General features: G+C 34.2%; 2 protein-coding genes across 3 annotated transcripts in view; one reads left to right on the top strand and one right to left on the bottom strand.

Moving 5' to 3' along the window:
* Positions 1–1038: 1038 nt before the first annotated feature.
* On the top strand, positions 1039–16053 carry Ppl (glycine cleavage system H protein). Its single transcript, XM_071717749.1, has 3 exons — positions 1039–1578; positions 11033–11176; positions 13283–16053. The coding sequence occupies exons 1-3, from the start codon at positions 1434–1436 to the stop codon at positions 13510–13512; spliced, it is 519 nt and encodes a 172-aa protein (XP_071573850.1). The 5' UTR covers positions 1039–1433; the 3' UTR covers positions 13513–16053.
* A 911-nt stretch (positions 16054–16964) lies between these two features.
* Ftz-f1 (ftz transcription factor 1) overlaps positions 16965–19847 on the bottom strand; it is a 36361-nt gene continuing 33478 nt past the window's right edge. Inside the window, exons 3-6 of one of the 2 annotated variants that reach the window (XM_071717743.1) lie at positions 18757–19015; positions 18363–18463; positions 18108–18272; positions 16965–17702 (exon numbers count right to left, since the gene is read on the bottom strand). In XM_071717743.1, coding sequence (XP_071573844.1) covers positions 18126–18272; positions 18363–18463; positions 18757–19015 — 507 coding nt within the window. In that variant the 3' untranslated portion in view covers positions 16965–17702; positions 18108–18125. Of the gene's footprint in view, positions 18273–18362; positions 18464–18756; positions 19016–19847 lie in introns of both variants that reach the window. The other variant, XM_071717742.1, reaches the window with a different exon arrangement.

The raw sequence follows: 19847 nt of genomic DNA, 5'->3' as shown, positions 1-19847 counted from the left end.
AAATGCTAACACTTTAGATAAAAAATCTATGAAATGAAAACTAATGTCGATTGAGTGTAATTATGCAAGGTAAAATTAATTTCATCTTAATATCTCCTTTTTTTTATTGTAAAATGTATATCTGAGAATAATGTGGTCTAATATACAATCTAGCTGCATTAAGAATACAAGGATTGCTTCTATTTTATAAGAAATTTATAGAATTTTATTCGTTTTTGTGATAAAAAAATTAAGTAAAAAAATTGTACGTGTAGCTACCGAAGTTATTTTTTTTTAGTCTCTCGGACCTTCTCAGTTTAACATAAATTACGACCCTACAGTATGACTTACTGTAATAAATGCACAGGTCATCCTTTCACAACGTGATTGTGACTCGACTTTACAACAGATGTATAACGGTTTTATAATTATGCGTATTGTGTTTTAATTCTTTTAATCTTTGATTTTTTTGTATTTTTACTGAAGATGGTCTAGTAACAGACCGAAACGTCTGTAGATTAATTTTATCACAAATACAAGTTTTTCAACGCTAATGCTGGGTCTACAATGCGAGTCGTGGGTCGTGGGTCGTGGGAAATTGACCAATCACATACGAATTTGAGGAGAATAATCGACTGTGATTGGTCAATTTCTTGCGACTCGCATTGTAGACCCCGCATAACACCTTGTTGCAGCTCTATGCTCCTTATTTTCTCAATTTATTTATTAATCGCCTGAGCCTTTGATATTTATTTATTTTTTACTTATTGCTCACATCCAATTGGAGCAAGTCATATAATTTTAAAAATAAATCGAGCCTGCTGATCTGTAACGTAGAATCTGTATATCATTTCTTTTTATTTCATTAAGAAATTGCAAATTACAATTCACATTGACTCGTGCATTCTGAAGATATTCTCAAGACTACAATTTAATAAAAATAAGTAACACGTATAAACATTATTCGCTGCTGACGATGATGGCTGATAGCAGAAATATAAAACTAACTCGATTGCTCAAAGACCGGAATCGGAGGTCACTTACTATTTGTGTTGCAATTGTACTCGAGATTGTTCTATGCTCGTACACGTAATCAACGTTTGTGTCTAAGGCCGAGGAAAGCGGGCCAAGATTCGAAAAAATTCTTTTTTTTTTACATTCCTGGCGAAATTTGAGCGTGTATCCTACGCTCGTTTTGCGCTCGTTCTTACGTTGACCTGTTTAAAATATCTAGTTTGATGAGATAAGAGAGCGGCCAATAACGATAGAAACGTGCTAGCTGGATCACTGGTCTCGTGTCTCATTACTCGACCGAGGACTCAGCTCAGCTCCGTTTTGCTCTCGCCGCGGGTTGCGTTGCATCACGCGTAACTCGCGTGAGGGTACGAAGTAAGAAAAGAGGTTAGGTAGTCTCGTGCACGGTCTTGCACGGCGATCGCGGAAACAAAGAAGAAATGGCAAGATTAATCGTCCAGATCAGCAGATGCGCGGCAAAAACGTTCGTCTCGCACGGCGATTTCCTCGGCACAGCCGTCAAGTCGAAGATACCAACTCTCGCAGTGGCACGATCCATAACCACAACTCGGAACTTGAGAATCGGTGAGTACGCGTGAAAATTAGCCCGGGATCACCGGCTTAGGCTTTTTAAAGGTCGCCGACACGTGTTTGCGAAAACTGTGACAGGAAGAAACGATTTGGTCGTTGAGTACCATCTATTGCGAGTTTTCTCCGCTTCTCGTCCGTTAAGTAAAATTAATTGATATTAATCGATGAGGAATCAATGTTGGTTCTATGCAGTTCTATGTACAATACACGCGCGCGCGCGCACGCATATACCGTGCGTACCAAAAGTTCCGGAACGCCCAATTATCTCAGAAAGTATTGGTTTATTGGAAAAATGTTTCAGATAAAAGTTGGAGGGTCAAAGAAACCTGATATTTTTTTATTATTGCAATTGTTTGGGAAACGTTTGGGCAAATTTAGGAATATATTCTCATAGTTTAGGAAATAATATATAGTTTATTTATAATTTAATAAAAATTAATTGAGCTTATAGTTAGCAGACATAATTTAGAAAACATTTTTTTTTAATCGACATGAAATCATTTGGGAACCACGTCTGTAATTTTTTCAATGTTTGGGAATAAATAATGATTTCGGTAAGTGTGAAGGACATAATTGGCGTGTTAAACCTGAATATGAAAGTTAAAATCGTTCTCAAGTGCAACAAAAGTTATAAAGTGCTAAAATCGACTTTCCGGTTAGGAAATCTGCTATATCGCCAGCGTGCAGGTACAGGTACATACATACACGTATGTACATACATGAGCATCAGAGAGAGCATGCGCAGTGACGTAAAAGTGCGCGAAATTTAAAATATGTATATTATACTAATATAATGAAAATCTATTTGGAATCGTACTAGCTTGGATCTTTTTTTGCCCTTTTCGCGAAACAAGGTCCAAGCTAGTACGATTCCAAATAGGTTTTCAGGTGATTATTTTGAATCTTTTCTGAATTTTGATATTTTTTGTGACTCTCTTTGTAAAAATCTTTGTGGTCTCCGACAGTGATAATAATTAATCGAGGAAGTCCGAAGAATATGTGTGTATAGACAGTACACATGTAGGCGGAGGAGCCTGCGACAGAGCCCCTTCCGCGGCTACATGTATACTTTCAAGTAAAAGAAAATTGAAGATTACATCTTCGAATTCCCCCGTTTGATTTTATCACTGTCGGAGTCACAACAAAGATTTTTACCAAGAAAACCGCAAAAAATTTTCAAAATTCGGAAAAGGCCCTATTCTGAATAATTACCAGTTTTTATTATAATATAGTATAGTATACAGGGTGAGTCATTTTAATCAACGCAGGCAAATATCTTGAAATATGGAAGATATGGAAAAATGTTTCAGACAAAAGTTATATGGTTTAAAGAGGGATACATAATTCCGGTGTGAGTCATGTCGTAGATGTCATCGTTTTCAAGAAATTTCAAAGGCGACTACTTTTTTAAATGGGACTTAATTTTTTCCTTGAGATAAAAGTTGTAGATCTCGTTGAGACGTTTTCAAAACACTATAACAAAGCTCTCTTTTGTTAAGAATTTCCTGAGATATTTTAAATTTTGTCATAATATATTTTTAATATAAAAGATGAAATATCTCGTAAAGTATTCATTTTTATGTTTCGATGACTTTACTTTCATACGTAGAATAATAAAAGGAATCGAATAATATTAATTTTTACATTTGCAATTTTGCAAAATTAAATGTCTACAAAATGCAATCAAATTTTAAAATAATTTTTTCTGTTTTTTTTACAATAATCGACTCTTTACATTATTTTACGTATAAAAGTATAAAATTAAAGTCATCGAAACATGAATACTTTAAGAGATATTTCATATTTTACATTAAAAATATTATGACAAAATTTAAAATATCTCAGGAAATTCTTAACAAAAGTGAGCTTTGTTATAGTGTTTTGAAAACGTCTCGACGAGATCTATAATTTTTATCTCAAGAAAAAAATCAAGTTCTATTTAAGAAATTAGCCTTTAAAATTTCTTGAAAACGATGGCATCTATGACACGATTCACATCTGGATTATGTGTCCCCCTCATGACAAAACTATGCAACTTTTGTCTAAAACATTTTTCCATTACTTCCATATTTTTCGAGATATTTGCCTGCGTCAATTAAAATGACCTGTATTTTTAATTTCGCGCACTTTTACGTCACACTGCAATGCCCAGCAAACGCACATGAAACTTTATTATCAGATAAAATCATTATTATTTCTTAAATGTTGAAAACATTACAGACGTGTTTCCCAAATAATTTCACGTCGATTAAAAAAAAATGTTTTCTAAATTATGTCTGCTAACTATATGCAATGCTCAATTAACTTTTATTAATCATAAATAAACTATTATTTCCTAAACTATGAGAATATATTCCTAAATTTGCCTAAACGATTCCCAAATAGAAACCCCTATTTTTTAATTATATCATCTTTTTCTACTAATTAATTTGAACAACTTTTGTCTGAAACATTTTTTTATTTGCCTAATATTTTTTGAGATATTTAAGGAAAACTTGGTAACTTTTTCAACATTTAGTTCACGATATCTCGATAACTGTTTGTCGGAGGGAAAAGTGATACAAGACTTTTTGACTTGATTTGGTATCAAGAATATGCTGATGCAATAGTATCCCAACTTCTTTAAATACTTGTGTATACATGAAAGCTCCAAGGATACGTAATCTCCAACTTTTATCTGAAACATTTTTCCAATAAACCAATATCTTATACTTTCTGAGATAATTGGCCACCCCGGAACTTTTGGCACGTATGTAGGTATAGACACCACAATGTCTAAAAAACGTCGTAAAGACGTTTTTAAGATGTCTTTTAGACACGTCCCAGGTAGCACATATTAGTTTCATATACGTTTTGTGAACGTATACATAGTTTCATCACCATAAAGAACCATTAAGAAACGTTTGAACAAAAATGTTTTTGAAACCATGATTTAAGAAACGTATTTTTTACGTTTCTACAGTTAATAAAAATACCTATTTGTTAAATTTTTCCTTTCAAAATTATAATTTGCTTTATCTATATATATAATAGCTTTAATAGCCTTTTTTGAAACATTTAAATTTATATTGCACTAATTATTATTGCACAAAATAAATCATTTTATCCATGCACATATATCCACTTATTTACTTAAATTAATTTTGTCCTACCGGTCTTAAGGAGGGTGGTTAGTAAAATCAATTTGATAAGAATTAGTTCAAATTTACGGAGAATATTCGTCTATGGGAATCTGTCGTCCATGCCAAAGTTGAAGACAATCGTCTGCATGGTTGTCGAGTAATTAATTATTGAAGTTATACTCTTGTCTCTCTCTTATACACGGGCGACACAGCAGAAATGTTACCTAACCTGTAATGTAACTCTCGAAAGCATATTAAAAATGATAAGAATTTAGTGAAAATAGGTGCAAATAACTCTGTACATATTTAGGAAGAACTTTTTCGAAGACTGAAATGATTCGTCTTTATAGTTATCAAGAAATTGTAAAAATAAAACAGGACCACATTTATTATTTCCACATTTCAATGTGGATAATAACGTATTTGGGTTTCAATTGTACAAACAACTCTTTTTAAACCTTAAGAAACAGCAATTAAATGCATTCCACATATTTATTTGCTAAAATTCGTTTATTTCATGCGACGAAAATCTAACCTATATGCTTTTCCCTGCCGCGCGCCCCTTCCCCGCACGGAGAGCGAACCAACCTCCTTAATATATTTGTCATCGGATAAATCTGAGCTTAGAAAACTGCCAACAGTTGCAAAATAAACGTTCTGCAGAACGTGGCCATTGAAAAAACATTTATACGTGTGTTCCGTTTTGAAGAACTTCCTGAACTGGTGCACATCAGTAATGCAATTAAGTTAGAGTGAGACAAGTATATTTTGTTTCACTTTAACTTATTGCACGAATGTGCACCAGTTCAGGAATTTCTTCGAAAAAGAATAGACGTCATAGACTCAATTTACACGGCACCGTTAATCGGGTTTTATAACATCGGTAGTTCTTAGGCCGGTCAATCACAGCTATTCCATTCTTCTGAAGAATGATTACGATTGGTCTTCCTGACAACTACCGATGTTATAAAACCCGATTAACGGTGTCATGTAAACGTAGTCATAGATGGTATATGACTATATGCATAAAGCTTCTAGAACATTCTCACGTATGTCTGAAAGACGTCATAAACACGTTCAAAAGACGTGAAAAGTAGGAATTTTAAATGTCTTTATCTAAAATGTCTTTATCATTAAAACAGAACGTTTCTATAACAGTTTTTTAAACGTTATTTTATCGGAAAAGAAACGTTCCATCGAACGTTTTTCGAATGGACATTTTTACTCATGAGAAACGTTTCTAGAAATCGATTATAAAACGTTCGGAAAAACGCTTATAAAACATTTCTGAAACGTGTATGTGCTATCTGGGGTATGTGTGCTGTCTGGGCTGATATTACATTACACATAATAATAACTTGTATAATAATAATAATTGTATACAGGGTGTAAAACTAAAAGCTTACTTACACTAAATAGTATACTATCACTAAAACCTAAAAACTTACAGACTATTATTTCTAAAATTAAGCAAAATATGAAATTTTTATGACCTTAACGACTCCACCTAAAAAAACTAATTTTATCACAAGATGTTACTTTCGATATCAAACGGTTGACAAAAATTCATATTTCGCTTAGTTTTAGAAATAATAGTCTGTAACACCTTTAATTTACACTCTATACATACATATATATGTATATAATTATGCAGTTAGACATTTCGCCTTATATCCATTTTTACGAATGTAGACTGACTTTAATCTCGAGTGAACTTTTTTTATCTTCTTCTAATCCTTACAACTAGAAAAAGATAAATAAGTTCAACTGAGATTAAAGTTAATCTGCATTGGTAGAAATGGACATTAAACAATTCTACTAATCGAATTAATCGTTGATTAAGTTAATAAAAAGTTTGGTCCAGCTCGCCCTTGTTATTTTAACTAGAGAAAGATATACATATACATATTATATACACATATATTTACCACTTATAAAACAATAGTAGCAAATTCGATCAAACTTCTATAAACTTAATCAACGATTTTAGTTCAACCGGTAGAATTCCCAGGTAGTAAGATGACGTCTAAAGACGTCTTAATGACGTTAGAGGACGTCAATAAGACGGAATTAATACGTCATTTGACGTCACTCTGCTACCCTGGGTTGGTTAAGGGCCCAGACAGCTAAGTCTGTCGAAACCAGATTTTGCTAAGTATCTGCTACAAATTTTGTCAGCAGACAAACTACACATTTAATGTCAGCTCTGATATATCACATGATATTGGCAGAACGCCAACAGAAGTATAACAGAATCTGCTAACATAATCAGACAGTAGATTGGAGCACCGTTCAGGCTCTGCGCGGTTTCTGCTGCCAATTTAGTTGCTGTTTGATTTATATTAAGGCCTTCACACATAAAATCCTGTAAAAACGTAAAACATAAGCGTAAGAAAATCGACCAATCCCAATCGAGTATTGTGCTGTCCGTAACCCCAGTAGGGGAAAATACTCGATTGGGATTGGTCGATTTTCTTACGCTTATGTTTTACGTCCTTACGGGATTTTATGTGTAAAGGCCTTTAGCAGACTCTGCTGGCGGAACATAAGCTGAATGCGGACGCAGTTGATGTCAGTCTGCTGACATGTCTGTTACCAATCTGCCGACAGATTGTTATCATTTTGTTTACTGGGAGGGGGGACCCCCAGGTTATCTACCCAGATAACCTTGATAAGCAAAAAAATTGATCTTTACAAAAAAAAATTGATCTTTGTTTTTAAATTAAATATTTAAGAAATAAAAACTCTGAGTATTTGAAGCTTTGGCACATGATTCTATATTCTTTTATGGTTATTTTAAAAAAAGAATCGTTAAAAAATATTAATAATAATGGCAGTTATTATAGTAGGGGAGCCCAAGAGGGGATTTTGGGATTTACTCGAGCGCGACAGATTAACATATAGGGGGATACCTTGCACCCTGTTGAGTACCTCCACTATATATAAGCCCTTAATATAGGATCGCGCGTCTAGGGCAGCCGATCAGAATAGTAAAAAAAAATCGATCGTTAGAAATACTCGAGCGCGTCAGATTAAGGTAAGGTGGGTTAATAACATGCTGAAAAGTGTGCATTTCAATAATCTGACGATTTGAGCGTGACGTAAGGGAGTGGGAGGGTCACGAACTTGCAAAAAAAAAACGTCACTTTGACATTCTCGAGCGCGGTCGAATTTTTTTTTATTTTGAAGGAAATAATTCAAGAATAACGGAAAAAATATAATCTGCCGATTTCCACAAGCCGAAGCAGCACAAATCGTCAGAAAAGTTTAGTGCGTGCAGCTGTAGTGAAGCATGTATTCCCCACTCCACGCCTCTATTTCCCTTTCACTTTTTCTCGATCTCTTACTCTCTCGCACCGTCCCCACACTACTTTCCGTCGCCATGACACCATCACAGCTGATCACACGCGTTCGTGGCAGTACAACGCTCTAGCTTGTTTGTCTGTTTAAATATTATAATATTTGTGTTAGTAATTATCTAATACGACGATGAATACTCTATGATGATACTCTAAAGTGTGTATTTTGTATGTATTTTCCACGGATGAAGATAAAGATTAAAAAAAATTTTTTTAAAGTTTTTTTTTGCATTTTACTATTTTTTTCTGCATATATTATAATTGAAAGAAATAGATTTTTTTATTTGCATTCTATTTTCCATGCATTTTATTTGTCACATTTAGTAATTTAAAAAAAAAAATTTTTTTTAATTTAACAATTTTTTTTTAATTTGTCAGATTAAGAAAATCCCTCCAAATAATCGTCAGATTATGGGTCAGCACGACTAGGACATCAAGCTGAATCACCTGTATAATAATCTGACGCGCTCGAGTATTTCAAAATGGCGATTTTTTTTTGCATTATCAAGAAGCCGCCATGAGCTTGCGTCATGTCCGAATCGTCAGTCTTTTGAATGGGAGCTTCTTTCGGGTTCACTTAACATCCCCTCTGAATATCTGACGCGCTCGAATAAATTTTTTTTTTCCCGTTTTCAACCCTTCCGTACAGCCACCTCCACCATGCAAACCGGCAGATTAACATACCTCCAATATCAGAGACACGTGGGGCGTATACACTATCAATATCTGACGCGCTCGAGTATTTTCATGTGACTATTTTTTTTTACATTTTTGAAAACCTGTAGACGCTTCCCCCACCGGTGAAAGGGTGTACATTATATAACCTTTTTTTCTTTCTACCATCTAATCTTCAAAATTCAATAGGTTCCTACGACGCTCGAGTAAATCCCCATTTAGCACTCTGGGCTCCCCTACTATTAGTGGTTAATGAAGGGAAGCAATTCAGTAGCTGGTGGACATGAAATCTCGAAAACTACTCCAACTTTCTTTCAAAAATTTTTTACATGTTAAAAACAATATGTCGGAAATGTTGGACTAAAATGTGTCGGAAGTAGAATTTTGAAAAAAATTCTTTAAAAAAATATTTTAGTTTAAAAAAAAATACAAAATTGCATTTTCTTTAATAAAATGGAAAAAATGTTTTTTTTTTTCTAATTTTGGTTCCAACACATTTTAGAGACACTTTTAGATTATGATGAATCCATTTTTTATTTTGTTTTAGATTTTTCGTTAGTCCGGAATTATATCCACTATCAGTTACTGAACGGAAAGAACTGTTTCGTTCCCTTCATTATCAATAACTCCTTTTATATATATATATATATGTATATATATATATATATGTAATGTATATATATATATATATATATATATATGTATGTAGATTTATTGTGTATCCCCGTAGGGTTTACAAGGCGTTTTTTATGAGGAACGTACCCAAACCTCTTACAAATCACTCCCCTACGCGCCCTGGCCATATGCGACCTTACATTTCATTTATTTCCCCTCCCTTCGTCCTTCATTCCTCCATCTCCTTCCGCCTTCCTTGCTTCAGCCATTTCTCCGCTTCCCTCCTTTCTGCCACTGCTCTCTCTCCCTCCTTCCCTCTCTCTCTCTCCTCCCGCTTGCCGCCTTCCCTCCTTCCTATTCTGTCTTCGCTCTGAAACAAAAACCCACTTCCTTTTCCCTCCCCTCCTCTTTACTCCAGCCATCTCTCTCCGCCTCCCTTGCTTCTGTCATTTCTCCGCTTCCCTCCCTTCTGCCACTGCTCTCCTCCCCTCCCTCTTTCTCTCTCCCTCCTCCCGCTCGACGCCTTCCCTCCCCCCTGTTCCGTCCCCGCTCCTCCCGCCAACCTCTTACTCTCCTTTCTTCCTATGGCCCTCGTCCTCGTCCGTATCCATACCCTCGCCTCCACCGCTTTATCCTCGTCCATCTTCACCCTTAATCTACTCCCCTAGCTCCTTTCTCCTTGCCTCCAAAGTCCAGCTCACGCACGCTCGTCACCTCTTCTCCTTCCTCGTTCTACCCCTCCGTCGCTTTCTCTCCTTCTCTTTCCATCACCTGTTTATCTGTCCGGTCCCTTCGGTCATTCGATCCATCGATCTGTCGCGACGACTCCCTGTTCCGTTCCATACCTGCCGCGCCACCATCGACAATCCCTCTGTCTCGCGACAGATCGATCGATCGCCCGATCGATACTCCCTGCTGCCAACTCGCTCAGCTCCCTCGTCGTGTAACCTGGGCTGCTACCTCCATTCCTTCAATCCCGCTCTTCTCCCTAACCTCACTTTCCACGTGCCACTTCACCAACGATTCCCGTCTCCTCCAGACCACCTTCCGCTTCGCCTCCATTCTCCCGTCTTCCTTTCGCACTCTCCTATCTACCCCCTTCAATCAACACCTTCCTCACCTCTCAATCTCTCCCTTCATCTCCTTTCACTCTCCTACCATTTATCCACCTGTTCCCCCGCCGAGGGCTACGGAGGAATAATTATATATATATATATATATATATATAATTATTTTTTTTCTTCTCTTTTTTAAATAACTGTAAAAGAATATAGAATTATGCATTAAAGTTTTAAATACTCAAAGTTTTTTATTTTTTAAATATTTAACTTTAAAAAAAGGTCTATTTTTCGCTTTGCTACCCTCTTAAGGCGAAAATTTTAATTATACAATTTCTTGTTCCTAATTTAATCTTTTTCGATATATCAAATAACAAAAAATTAATAATTCTATTCATGTTAACAAAATAATTCAGATATTAAATTAGTCGAAGTTTGATTAAAGTCACTCTCTAGAGCTGATGGGCTCTATATTGCGTCATTTTTTGTGATTGTCTCGATCGATACACAAATACTTATAATAGATTATGTAATTTAATTTGTACAAATCTTTAATGATGCAACTTCGTTTAAATACACTGCTGTCGTAGTTTTACGATATAAATGCGTGATTTTTCAGAACGATTGTACACCGATAAACATGAATGGATAACGGTAGATGGGAAAATCGGCACAGTCGGTATATCGGATTACGCGCAGGATGCGCTTGGGGACGTGGTGTACGCGCAGCTTCCTGATGTAGGATCCACGATCAAAAAAGATGGTATAATAGTTGATATGATGCTTTCTTACTTAGCGCGATCAAATTTGAAAAAAACTTCAGAAACAACCAGTAGTGCGATTCTGTAACTCGTTATGCGTCATATTTTGTCATGTGTCATTCTCAAATAAAGACATTTCGAAAAAATTACTATAGATCGTTTCAGAATACTTCGAAAATTGACCGAAAACTATCCTTTTCCCTCGACAAGCAATAAAATGAATGTAATACGAAAGCTAGTCATGCGCTTGCGCATAAGCCTGCATCGTATTACATTCATTTTACGGCTATTTCCGAGTTTATTGTCGAGGGAAAAGTATAGTTTTCGATCAATTTTAGAAGTGTTCTGAAACAATCTGTAGTGATTTTTTATCGAAATGTCTTTTTATTTGAGAATGGCACACAAAATAAGGTGTCATTTCTCGCCTCTGACATCACAATCTCACAAGATGTCGGAAAGAGCCCAGCACGGGGATTCTCTAACACCTTAACGAGCAGTTTTGGTATCGTTGCGCAGGTATTATATATGGTAAAAAAGCTGCGCAACGATACCGAAACTGTCGTTAAGGAGTTAGAGAATCCCCGTGCAGGACCACGATTCTATAACTCGTTATGCAGTATCGTTATCGTTACTTATATTGTCGTTGCGCAGCCTTTTTTTTTATCATATAGTACACGCGCAACTGTCGTTATGAGTACATAACAACAGCATAACGAGTTACAGAATCGCACTACAGGAGCCTTAAAAAGATTGCCTCTAGAAACATAAATTGGAATTTCTTATCGAAGAAAACTCAATTGTTCTAATTTGAGGATGTACATTTTTTCTTATTTTTAAAAATTAATTTTATGACGAGGCTCTAAGATATCCAATCCAGAAAGGAAAATTAGATAATAAAAACTAAAGTGTTGATAAAACGTAAACTTAATCATTATTGATTTAGCTTCGTCTTATCTAATTTTCCTTTCCTTATTTTTACTTACAAGGGGAGGACCAGGTAGTGCCCTCACCGATTTAAATAAATTTTTAATATGTTGTAGGGTTAACCCCCCACTAATTAATGGTAAAGTGGCACGATGCAATACTCGAGCATTCGCAAGATATTTGCATCGAAATTTACTTATTTAGTCCATTCGCCAGGTCGATTGAGCATTTTTATCGAGGTTGATGGCTTAAGTTAATGTTTTTTTTATGTTTTTTGGGTCGTAGAACAAGAATCTGTAAATAGTTTTTTCGTAAGTCGATGCAATAAAAAGTTATTAACAATTTATTTGTTTAAATTGCCCTAGCGATCAAACTATACATCCTATAAAAAAATGAACTAGAGAAAATTTGTTCCTCTTTTCACGATGAACAAAATGGCGTTTAAATTTTTCCAAAATCTTGATTATTGACGGAAATATGTCAATTTTTAGGTAATTACTGCCTACGCGTCGCGGAGTACCCTAGGCGTGCGCGCTTGCGCTCAATTGTACCACACGACTTTTACTCCTTTAATTTTAATTTAATTTATTTTTTTTGCTCCTTTTTTATCCTTTTTTTGCTCCTATCCGCGACGCGTAGGCAGTAATTACCTAAAAATTGACATATTTCCGTCAATAATGAAGATTTTGGAAAAATTTAAACGCCATTTTGTTTATCGTGAAAAGAGGAACAAATTTTCTCTAGTTTATTTTTTTATAGGATGTATAGTTTGATCGCTAGGGCAATTTAAACAAATAAATTGTTAATAACTTTTTATTGCATCGACTTACGAAAAAACTATTTACAGATTCTTGTTCTACGACCCAAAAAACATAAAAAAAACATTAACTTAAGCCATCAACCTCGATAAAAATGCTCAATCGACCTGGCGAATGGACTAAATAAGTAAATTTCGATGCAAATATCTTGCGAATGCTCGAGTATTGCATCGTGCCACTTTACCATTAATTAGTGGGGGGTTAACCCTACAATATATTAAAAATTTATTTAAATCGGTGAGGGCACTACCTGGTCCTCCCCTTGTTAGAAATATATAACAACCTACATAATCTAAACACTATAATCTTAAAATTCAGAATGGAAATTTGAATGCTTTTCATAGTTTATGTAATTGATTTTTTTAGAGGAATGTGGAGCATTGGAATCGGTGAAGGCAGCTTCAGAACTGATAAGCCCGGTCAGCGGGAAAGTTACGGAGAAAAATGAGGCAGTCGAAAATAAACCCGGGTTAATTAATAAATCTTGTTACAAAGAGGGTTGGCTATTCAAAGTAGAATTAAGCGATCCAGATGAGCTTAAGAGCCTAATGAATGAGGAGGCTTATAATATGTTTTTGAAATCAGCCGCGCATTAAGTTTATATGCTAGAAAAATTTCCTCTAACGTAGAATTTTAATCAGTTATAACTGTATTTTTAAGAACTGTATTTTCTATTTGAAAATACCATTCGAAATTTCAATGATGTTGTAGAAACACACATGATATCTTGCTATAATTGTTCGTACAATATATTGATCAGCACGATTTAATTAAAACTTAAACAGAAGTTATCTGTTAATATGTAATTTGATGTAGACTGCAGAAAGGTGTAAACAGCGATATCTTTGCCTTATTATTTGTACATAAACAAGAATTCGTACAAAATCCAAAATGCTGCATTCATTATAAATATATCATTGCGTTTATGGAAAATAAGATGTTATATTTGTACCTTAGTCACATTAAGAGCAGTCACAACTGAAGTTACATCTCGCGCGCATACCGAGTATCTGTCATTTCATTCAGCATTTTTATAAGTAAAAATAATGAAACATTAATTTATGAAAAAGTTAGTGCAAGCAAGCATTTAGGGCCACTTCGACCAAGCTCTGATTAACTTAATCGTTGATTAGTCCATTGGAAATGACCAATCACATTTAATACGTCATATATGATCTTAACTAATCCACGTTAGAGTACTGTCGAAAATTATTTACTGCAAAATTAAAATAAATTGTAATGTTAATGCATTACAAAAATGTACAAAACATAATTAAATACAAAGATTTTAATACGTAAAGATATTGTGTTTTAGCACAAGTCATAAATTGATATAGATTGCGATAGTTGCAATATTTTTATTAGTCACTGTGCAACGTTCTTCATTTTGTATTTATACAAAGCAAACAAATATATATATATATATATATATATATATATATATATATATGTTGTTTGATAATACATGAATAACAACATTCGAGAGTTACGAATTATGATATTATTCTTTTTTTCTTTCTTCGAGCGCACAAAGATCTTGAAATTTTGTAATAATTGTATATCTTAATAAGAATGAATAATCGCAAGATGCTATTTCTGAATTTCACAAAATAGTATATCGATTGATCTTATACTATTTTCAACTCTCCGAATATTTCGTAATCTGATAGCAACCCTAAAGTTTCAAAATAAGAGAAGTAATATCATCATGGGTTTCAACCAATATAATATATAAAAAATAGTACTGTTAGCTCTCTAGAAAGGAACAATTATCTGTTAATAATAAAGATATATTTACAGTCAATTAAATTTTTCTACATAATTTACAATTGCCAACTGCTAATGGCAGTGTTAACAACGCATAATTTTTTTTCTTTAAAATTTTTAATTTTATTCCAATGATTTATTGGATCAAAAAATCACGTAGATATTAAATTAGATTATTTGCCAATCATAATTGGTAACTGTACATATTTAACATAAAAAAATGTACACAACGCTGTAATTATCATATTTACTAATTACAATTGTTAATAAATGTCTTGTAACAGATGGAGTCGTTAATCGATTGATGTATATACAGAATGAAGCATTTAGAGCGTGACATTAATATTTTAGAAAAGTGCCAATTTTAAAGGGAAATGTTTGAAGAGTAAAAGTTGCGGAATTTCGAAGAGAACATATAGCATTTATAATACTTAATGTCATTTTCGCGGAGTAACAATGATCATTTTTTCTCGAGAGTATATTTTTTAACATTCGAGTAAGTTTTAAGCGCGCATACCGAGTTTTTATATTCTTGTATTAATAAAAACGTGCTTGTAAATGCTTCTGTATTTTGTATGCTATCTGTAATTTTATTTTACATGTATTCTCTTCATAAGTTTACACGTTTATGTTATTACATGATTATAGAGCTCTTGAATAGATCCGACGCACTTACATTAATATTAAAAGGATTATACCATGAATTTGTCTTGACTTTGGTCTTAATTTAAATTCATTAGAAAAGAATAATGTTTCATTAGAAAGGAAAACATTAAAATATTCTTATCGTTTGCATGAAAATAGCATGTTTCTTGTAAAACTATTATTGTCGTTAAATACTCCCTTCAAAGGAAATGTTGTCCTACAACATTTATGAAAGCGCCTTTTCCTTTTAAAATTAAAAAAGGCAATTAATATGTCACGCTTTATATGCTTTATTCTATAATACAAAATATATACAGAGATAATTAATTTCGAGCTATCTTATTTCTTTTTCGATAGAGCTTTTTTCTTATTAACATATGATAGTGTTTGCGACTAATACGACTTGTTCCAAAATTATCAGACCGACACGTTCAGCAGGAGGTCTCAGAGATGAAAGAAGAACAATAAATAAACGATAGCGTAAACTCGTCTTACCCAAACAGCAATGCATGATTTAAAGCCACATTTTTCAATTGTGAGACAGCAGTAACTAATACATGGTAAACGACAGAATTATGAACTAATTTGCAGAAAATACAATAGTAATAGTTAACTAAGAGCTAATAACGTGTGGACATGGGTACGATACTTTTAATAAGTTGTATTACATCGTAGTTTCTTAACGTGTAATTATACACACTACACGAATAAAAAATATCTGTTTATGCATGTTACATTCATTCGTTCCATTCAAATTGCTATCTGGGCGTCTATTCTGAGGTATGTGGTTACTAAAAATGTAAAAATATAAAAACTTAATACAAATATGAAGAGGTAGTCATCATTCGTGTCGTGAGTTAAATAAAAATAATCTTTTTCTTTCTTTTCAAAGAAGCGTTATTGTAGATGAGAACAATGATAAGCCTAGGCTGCTTCCAATTTCGTGTTTAATGAAAAATTGAACGATTTGAAAATTTGGGAACATTTGCATATTCTATATCGACGTATAAAGTCAAAACTGACAGTGGACACAAATCTTTACTTGCGCGATAAGTACATGCGTTGTCCTTGAGGAAATATTTAATTCCATTGGTAATAATACTCGTTACTGTTTCTCTTGATTTGATTTAACACTCGAATCTTAATCTAACACGAGACATCAAGTTCCGCGCTTGTCAACAAGCACTTTACACCTAGTTAAATGTATTGAAAGATCGGTGGAAAAAGTGAAAGTAGTAAAATAGCCTTTTTTTGCAGCAGGTACGTGTTTCATACGTGAATAAAAACAAGAGGAGTCGCAACGGATAATATTATCAATCTACCGGTGCAAGGAAAGATTTCTGTCTCTGTTGTCACATTTAAACTTTGCATCTGATACAATATGTAATTTCCAATGGCTTCAAATACCACAGGCGTCGAAAAGACAGCCTTCACAGCACTGAAGAATTTCTGACTATTGGCTAAACAATAATAATAGTAATAATTAATAATAATAATATATTTAGTGAAAAATTACTACTTTTGATCGCTATCTTAACATTTACTAAATATTTTTTTCTATTTAACAATTGCGATACGATTAATATTATCTTATGCATTTAGAATTAATTGCTAGACAATATAGGACCACATAAACCTTGCTCCAATGATTCTTTTATTTCTTAAACAGAATCTTTATTACGATACAACATACAATAGTAAAATATCGCAATTTTTAGTTATTCCTTTCCGCCACCTATTTGAGAAGTAATAAAGAAAGATACATGAATAAGATCCTAAAATTAGAGAAGACATTAAGTAGCTAATGATTTTCCTCAAGTAAGCAACAGAAATATATTTATTTCATTTCATTATTCAACTATACACAAAATATTGTAATTACAATATTTAACATGATCTGTACTTTACAACATAATTGGAATGTGTTAACTAGTATTTACAATGTAGTAGCCCCGCTGTGTGCAAGTGTGACAAAAATGCAGATTTTTTTTCTTTATAGGAAATCCTAAGGATGCCCAGGTGGCCGTGCGACAAACACATATGTTATATCACATGCAAGTTCATTGTCATTCAAGTATGCCCATTGAATCCCTTGCAGAAGCACGATTGATCTGGAGAGAGAATTTGATTCTCTTTTAGCGGTACGATATATTTCGTTCGAGTGAGAGCAAGGCTTCAGTGTGGTATGCTTAAAAATAAATTCGCCTCTAAGTATTAGAAAAATAGCTTTACTTATTTAGACAAAAGTTGCCTGCCCTTTGACCAATATTTTTTGTTAACCACCCTTTGTACTGTTTTCAAGGCATCTTGCTTACTGTTTCCCTGCGCTTATACCCATTAACAGGGGTAATTCTCCACGGATACATCTCTAAAACTTCAACATCAAATATAGAAAATATATGTCATTGTGTTTATATATTTAGATACACTTTATAATACATATATTGTGTGTGTGTGTGTGTGTGTGTGTGTGTGTGTGTGTGTGTGTGTACGTGTGTGTGTAAAGTATGTCTATACTTGATTTGTATGCCTAGGTATTTCATGAACCAGGGCCCCATTACTTGGTCCGATACCTTAGCAGCGTTTTAGCTCTTAATAGGTACTTTGAGGTCCACTCTGTCTCACGATTTAGGGGCGTTAACAAGACTTTCTATATGTATATATATATATATATATATTACATGTGTGTGTGTGTGTGTGTGTGTGTGTGTGTGTGTGTGTGTGTGTGTGTGTGTGTGTGTAATAACAGACTTCTTTTTTATTCGATGGCAAAAATTACCAAGTAAAACTGATCGTTTCATTTCCTCTTGGCGTGAAGCATCTCCATGAGAAGCGTTTGCGTTGGCGCGCCTCCATTACAATGTTTCTGATAAAGATGCTCTTCTCCCTTGGTTGCCACCTCGTGAATGTCCGGTAATACTGCTAGCAGCTTGTTAAATTTATCCTAGACAGATAAAAAATAAGGACAATTAAATATCTGGTTTAATCCGTTTTAAGACAAGTATAAGAGGAAACATTTCGCGATAAAACGCACCAGTACAGATGGGTGATGATGTAGCGTGTATTCCATAAGCGCCTGTTGAACCTGCTCGTGACCCTCTTGCACATGCTTCTTGTTTACTAATCCACGGACATCTGCAGCAAATTAAATATACGCACTTATGTAAAAGATACAAATTTGACTTGAATATTATGGGGTATTGGAACGAGGTATTTACTTGAAAGTGGAACAAAGAACAAAAAACCAAGTTATGATGCACGATAAATTTCACATCGTTGATGCGAAAGGTCTCTGCGATGCGATCTTTGCAGAAAGCTACATAAAACGTGACTGCATGGTCGCGTGGATCTTGCCAACTCAATTATCACCTGTTGTCAAAGCTCGTCACTTACGAGATAGACATGGATGGACTTTTAATTTTACTTACCGTGATTTAACAGCATTAGAAATTTCATGCATATATATTCTGGGACGTCGAATTTTAGTTCCTGAAGCGTCTTGGACAGTTCCCTGAAGGTTTCGGCCAAGGAAGGAACTCCGAGTAGGCCGAGACAGAGAAGATCAAACTTTTGGCCATTGTGAAGGGTCGTCTCGTCAGGTAGATTATTGTGTAACCTGTGATGAAGGTGATCTAGCACCAACATATCCGACCAAGAGTGTTGCAGCAACTTCATTTGATCGTCAACCTAGCAAATAACATTGCCGTGCAAATGTTAGATATAATGACTAAATACATAGAAAAATATATGGTATATGGAGAGTAATTGTATTCGATTTGATATTTGTATTCGAACTTTAAATATAAAAAAAAAATCACATGATAGTACAACGATAAAATGTTTTCAGAGCTAACTAAATTAAAAAAATGCGTGTGATAAATGGGAAAATTGCTAAAATTGGAATTTATAAATAGATACAAATAATTATTTGTATCTATTTATAAATTGCAATTAAAATTTTAATTGCAACTTACAAATAAATATTTGATAAACATTAGTTGTGTCTCAAATGTTTCATTAAACCGAGAAAATGTTTTTTTTTAATAGAAAATACCGCAAAATGTATGTTGGTATATGTGACTATTTATATTTATATTATAGAAATAGAAAAGTGTTAAAAAAAGAATCTCTTTTAGAAGCGCGACACGATTTTAATGAGACTGCAGTGAAGATCAGGCGGCAATGTACCATATTGTCGACGAAAAGTTTCAACAAAATGGCCTCGGTCTGCTTTGCATCGTCGTTAACAAATCCGCCGTGTTGGAGCAAAAATAAAAAGTTATTACAAAACGACCGGTTGAAGTATGCAATTTATTATTAACGCGGTCCCGCTTTGGGGCAACCGCCATAACCCAGAAACGTATCTTGTTATGACCTAGATATGAGGCGATGCTTGAAATCATTCAGTGATTGTGTAATGCCGCCGGTTACCTCACATCCCCGCTCATGGCACCGAGCAGACCAAGCAGCGAGTTATTTATCGGTAAGAACGAACTTTTCTCGTCGAGGAGATCCTCGA

Source organism: Temnothorax nylanderi, unplaced genomic scaffold, assembly GCF_030848795.1.
Source record: "Temnothorax nylanderi isolate EJ_2023f unplaced genomic scaffold, tnyl_v1.0 TNYL_tig0224_pilon, whole genome shotgun sequence".
Classification (NCBI taxonomy): Eukaryota; Metazoa; Arthropoda; class Insecta; order Hymenoptera; family Formicidae; genus Temnothorax; species Temnothorax nylanderi.
The sequence above is the reverse complement of the archived record's forward strand: the minus strand, read 5'-3'. Positions and strand labels throughout refer to the sequence as shown.